The 6,064-nt window shown below is 47.6% G+C and overlaps 1 protein-coding gene across 1 annotated transcript; it reads right to left on the bottom strand.

Moving 5' to 3' along the window:
* Positions 1–852: 852 nt before the first annotated feature.
* SIKE1 (suppressor of IKBKE 1) lies at positions 853–6,064 on the bottom strand. Its single transcript, XM_049832896.1, is given in 5 exon segments — positions 853–2,284; positions 2,666–2,779; positions 4,905–5,047; positions 5,631–5,792; positions 5,795–6,064. Coding segments are annotated over 5 exon segments (681 nt in total). The 5' UTR covers positions 5,967–6,064; the 3' UTR covers positions 853–2,194.

Genomic DNA, 6,064 nt, shown 5'->3' with positions numbered 1-6,064 from the left:
CCAGAGGACCCCAGTGTCTGCGCGGCGCGCGCCCGCGCGCCTCTCCCCGCCGGCGCGGCGCGGCGCCTGCCGCCGCGCGGCCCCTCCTGCGCGCGCCCCGCCCCGCGAGCGCGCGGGAAGCGGAGGCCGGGTGGCCTGACCGGCGCGGCCGCGGCCCTCGGGCAAACGCTGCGGCGGCCCCACGGGCGGGCGAGCGACGGCTGCTGCCACCGCCCGGCTGCCGAGGCGCGGGGTGACGGCGGCTCCGCCGGTGCCACGCGCGGGCAGGCTCCGTGCGGCCGGCCGCCTCCCTCCCCCCCCAACCCCGCTGCCCGGTGGAGGGAAGGCAGGCAGAGCAGCACTGCTTGCCGGTACCCCGCTGGAGCAAGAGGGAAGCGGGGAACCGGCTCTGTGCCTGGAGTTCAAGGCCGGGCAGAGTCGGAGGAACGCTGGGTTCCACGTGAGCAGAGCAAGTTCTTCAGCAATCGCCCAGCAGAACCGTAGACAGTCACGGACCCAGAACAGGACAGCAGCCAAGGGAACATACATCAGCTTTCCCTGCTAATTACGGCCCACCGCTGATTAGTAATAAACTCGTCAGTCGAAGCGACTGCTATTTAGTGCCCCTTTTTTCAGGCTGCACAGCAACCAGCCCATTAGAGGAATGTTAACCTGCACTAGGATAACGAAGGTAAAAACGCGTCGTCACAGGCATTGCAGATGATGTTAATTTAAAAGAGATAAAATGCAACATTTTTGGTCACTGTAGTATTATTTCATTCAGGCAAGGCAAAAATGGGAGGGAGTGCAAGAGGCTTGGGGACATGCAGAACAGATGGAATTATCCCCAGGATCCACAAAACAGAATACACCTGAGAAAATACTGCCCCACTGGGTTTTTTTTATTCCCTCTTAAATGGCTTCTCATAGAAAAGGATTGTATACAAGAATACTCCTGTACAGAAATCCCTTATATCTACCAAACAATCTTGCTGAATATTCCAAATGTTTCCAAGAAAATGTCTCTTAATAAACACAGGAACGTAAATCACTTTCTGCATCTATCAAAATTCTCACTTGGGAAAAAGTGGCATAATATTTAAACTAATATTGGAAATGAGATGTTTACTGTTCTTGGAGGATTATTCCTTGATCACAGGTAAGAAATCTTTATATAAAAAGATCAATAAAAATATTGCCATATTGATAAATTCCTACAACACTGCAACTCGTCATTTCACTCCATATAGGGTGCTGCAGTAACTATGTGACATCTGTTACTAGACTTACCTGTGATGTAACATTAAAAACCTGTCTACATGGTTGGTTTTGGTTTAGTTTTGAGGCAGACCTCGGGCTCACTCTTCCTGAAGTCCAAAGTGGTGGGTGGCCAAAGAGCTTTGATCTGAAAGCGCTGTGTCCTGTGCAGGGTTTGAGTGCGCTGCCTTTAGATCAGAGCTAGCCAGTGTCCACATACCTTGGAGCTTTGGTAAAGCCAGAACAGGTCTACCCATAAGAAACTAGTCGGATACGCAACATCCTTCAAAAACGCACAGGTGTCAGAAAGGGTCATCCACTCTGATTTTCACCCCTAAATCAAGGTAAAGTGTACTCCTTAATACGAGTTACTACTTCAAGCTCTCTACTGGCTATATGCTGGTTTTTGGATCTACTTCTAAGCAGCTGTCCAAGTAACAATGTTAACCCAGCCCCATACTGAGAGTTAGCTCTTCAAAGCAAAACAAAAGCTCTGCCTGCCTGCTTTGTGCAGGCAGAGCAAAATGTGTTACCTACCATTTACAATGTAGTTTTCGAATAACCTCTTACTCCTATCAAATAAAATAATCACAGCCTGTACTATGTTCTCTAGCTACTGACAAGGTGGATTTAAGTGCCATCTGCACAGCTGGAAGTATTAACTAAAGCTCATAAAAAACAATAAACGGGAGAAAAAATAAACTATCACAAGGGAGTACACATCAAATACTTCATTGTTAAGCATCTGTATGCTGCAATTACCAAGACGGAGCAGCGATGCAAGCCTTTGCCATCAACAGTATGTAATTTCAGAAAAATGCAGAGAAAACAGCCCACGCATTTTGAAAGATGAACATACAAGGAAACACCTGAAAAGAACAGATCAAAACCCGTCCTTGTAGGGTAGTTTCATAATAGTCTCTGAAGTCAAGATTTGGAGATACGATTATTTTGTGACCTAAGCTTCACAGTCAGGCAGATCTTCTCTCCCCACCTCAAAAGATTCTTTGCTGATTGACAATAGTTCACGCAGCTCTTTGTTTTCAAGCTGCAAAATCAATATTTTTGCTGAAACAGAAATGAGCTAATTCACAATTAAAGGACTATAATAGAAATGAGCTAATTCACAATTAAAGGACCATAATCTTTAAACAGTCCTGCTCCTTCACAGCTCAATAAAACACTGGTTTTCTAACATAAGCATTAATACAGTGCTAGCAATATTTAAAGCTTATCTTTTGCTTCTGGCTTCATATATATAATACAAACATCAAGAACCTGAAAATAAAACAGATCATGTTCTGCATTTCCTGAGCCCACCCCCAAATTTTTGACTGTTACAAATCCTGGACACAAACATAGAAACTCCAAAGTAAGTCTAGAGAGGCCCAAAGCTCGATCTAACCTTATCAATCGTATCTGTTCTTACCTCCAACTGAGCTAGTTTCTCCTGAACTTTAAAGAACTGATCATCATCGACTTGCATAGCTTTTCTCATCACCTCTCCCATCTCACATATTCTGTCTATTTGACTTTCAATCTCCTGAAAGACATAAAAATGATATATTCAATATGTTCAGGCAAAAGCAGCAGTAATGATTCTTCCAAAAAAATTACTTTCATTTTCTTGATTTTGGATTATTTCCCCATTTTGAATTTGAATCCTTTCCTCCCAAGTGCTTGCAATCCTCTCTAATTTGTATAATATTTAAAGATGAAAACACGTACCTTATCATCCATTATCAGGAGTCATCAATGAAAACAGTGAATAGAATAAGGTACCCTTACTTACTTACTAAAATGGAAGTAATTTCAAGTGTGACAAGGACTGAGACAACAGACTCAGGTTCATGTGAATATGGTTAGTATGCAGCAAATTTTATATTGCTTCATTAGGAAAGCCTGACTCTGAATTGGTAAGAATGCCAAATACAAAAGCAAATGAGGTTTCAAGACTAATTAACAGTGTGAAGTAAAGAGCCTCATCTCTGAAGGAAGCCAAGCAAGGAAAACTAAAATAAGTTAAGACCAGAGCCTCCTGAGGCAGTTTTTACAGAATCTGTCTAGATACAGCCCTAATTCTTTGGTGGAAGATGCATTTTGTTGAAGCTCAGAAATGCACATATAATGAACACTGAAAAATTCCAACATGTAATGTAGCAACAAATCCTGTTTGAAGAGCGTTCCATTTCAAAATACAGTATTCAGAGAGCAACTCAAATGTGCAAACACAAAAATGTCAGTAATTGGCAACAAGTAGCAAGATAAGAATTTAGAAGCTTTTGAAGCATTTTAACGCAACATAAACATATGAGGTTATCACAAAGCACTTTGGGGAATATGAGATAATGTTGTAGGGTGAAGTTTCTTTTCTCTAAGTGTCAGTAGGTATTCCACTGCCTCTGGAAGATAAATGTATCACCAGAGCAGGGAATTCAGTTTTGAATTTCATTATTCAGAAAATATGTAAACAAATTAGAGGATCTAGGAGAGAGCGGGAAGAACAAGAAAGACTTAATCTGAGAAGAAAGAATGACTTTTTTTCTAAACAGAAAGATGGTTATAATAAGAATATAGCTCTTTAAAAGATATTTAAAGGCCATTACTGTTCTCCAAGTGGTGGGTAGGAGAAAAAACTCACGGACTTAACCTGAAGTACAGAAGATTTTGCCTAGATACCGAGATAGTCTAGGTACATTCCATCAGAGGTTTCTCCAGAGCCTTTTCAGCTCTGCATTTCCATGCCATTAAAATGGAGCAAAAGCAGTGCCAGAGGAAAATATTAGAAGTTTTGTTCAAACATCAAGTCTTGATAAACAGAGCGATTAATGTACCTAAGCAAGCACTGGAAGCAAGACATTGCTACACTACCTAACTTCAGAGAACTGAAGCAACACAAGACAGAGGACTAATGAGTTGCCACATATCAGCGCAAAGATACATGTGCAAAGAATTAGGCTGGCTCCAATTCCAATTAAAAAACCACAAGACAGGAGATGTCATTAGGTTGAACCAGTTTGCTGTTCTCTAATCACATAAAAATGCATCTTAACAAAAGCCTAACTTAATTTATGAGACTTAAACAGAGATTTAATGTTGTTATTATTATATTGTTATCAGACACCTAGACATAAAACAGGTGGCAATTATCAGTAGCCACACCTTAGAGTTCCAAAGTCACTGCAACAAGCATGGACAAAGGGACCCTTTTAGGCCACTGCACAGAGTATCCAGATTTAAAAACATCTGGGAGTGATGATTTCTTAAGAATTAAGCATACTGCAGCTCACAGAGATTTACGAGGTTCTTCTCCCTTTGTTACAATTACTGAACAGGAACAGTAACAACTCTGATGTCTTTGACTTCACTGTAGAGAACCATGGACATTGGGCTTAACCCACGGAATTCACCACCTAGTGAATAAAGAACAAGCTTTCACCTGGGCTGTGCAAGGGTTATGCTTTTCAGCGTCCTCTGTGATCACTGTTACAACCTGAGTGCTATAAAAGGAATAGAGAAAAAAAATACCAGCAAAGAGAGACAAGAGTTTCAGAAACTGTATTTTGGAGCAGAGACGTTCCATGAATGGAAACCAAGGTTGTATGAAAGCAAGCGAGAGACAGGGAACAGGGGTCTTAAGCCCCCCTTCCGCCTCCATCCCACCTTACCAAAGCATTAGCCTGATGAACTTTCAACACTGGTTCAGCATCTTCGCCCTTTCTCCCTTGCAAAAGCTGTAACATCTGCTTTCTGTATTTGCTCATGATAAGCTCTAACGCGTCTTGGTGCTCCTCCAGTGAGATCCATAGCTCTGCAAAATACAGTACATCATTACCACAAACTACATGCAATTTTTCACGGCAATGACAGCAGGTGCCCAGAGGTACTCGGTCCCAGCTGCTCGCTTGATTCGTGCTGCCCCACCACTCGCTCCCCTTGACAATGCAGCCCTGGGACTCCGGCCCTGGGCGGCTGGCTGTCCGGACCCCTCGGCTAGCCCAGAAACCATCTCGATGCCGGCAGCCGCTTCCACACCGAGGCAGCCTGCGACTCTGACAGAAGCAAAACAGATGCGTTCCCCCGAGCCCCCCCCCCCCCCCCGAGCCCCCCCTCCCGCCATGAAGCGCGCAGCCTCCCCCAGCACGCCCCCCCGGGGGCCCCTCTGCACATCCCCCCCCCCCCCAGCACTCCCCCCACCAATTCCTCCCCCCCCCCGATTTCCCCCAGTGCACCGCCCAGCACGGCCCCGGGGCCTCCCAACACCCTCCGCCAACACCCCCTCCGGCCCCCCCACCACTCCGCCAACACCGACACCCCCCGCCCCCGCCGCGCCCCGGGGTCCCGCCGGCACGCCGCCCGCCCCCCAGCTCGGCCGCCGCGGCGGGCAGGCTCACCCCTGTTCTCCCGCTGCAGGTCGCGGATCTGCGTGTTCTCCTGGGACAGGAGCACGTGCGGCCGCAGCCGGGACGGGTCGGCCCGCTCCGCCGCGGCGCCCTGGCCCTGCTGAGACACGGCTGTCGGTCCGGCCGCCTCGCCGCCCGCCCGCCGGCCCGCCCGCCGGCCGCCCTCACCTTCTCGGCCCACGCCGCGCCCGCCTCTCTCATGGCGGCCACGCGCTGGTGCAGGACGGCGGACTGGTCGATGAGCGACTCGGCGGCGGTGTCGTGCTCCTTCAGCCGCTCCAGCAGCGTCTTCGCGTCCGTCAGGATCTTCTCGATGGTGCAGGTCATGGCGGGCGCCGAGGCGAGCAGCGCTCCTCACCTCCGCGGCGGCGGAGGCCCCATACCCGGCCGCACAGCTCCGCGCCGGCGGCGCCCGGCCCTCGCCG

The sequence above is a fragment of the Accipiter gentilis genome, chromosome 29, assembly GCF_929443795.1.
Source record: "Accipiter gentilis chromosome 29, bAccGen1.1, whole genome shotgun sequence".
Classification (NCBI taxonomy): domain Eukaryota; kingdom Metazoa; phylum Chordata; class Aves; order Accipitriformes; family Accipitridae; genus Astur; species Astur gentilis.
Note: the sequence above shows the minus strand (reverse complement) of the source record. Positions and strands in the feature narration are given on the sequence as shown.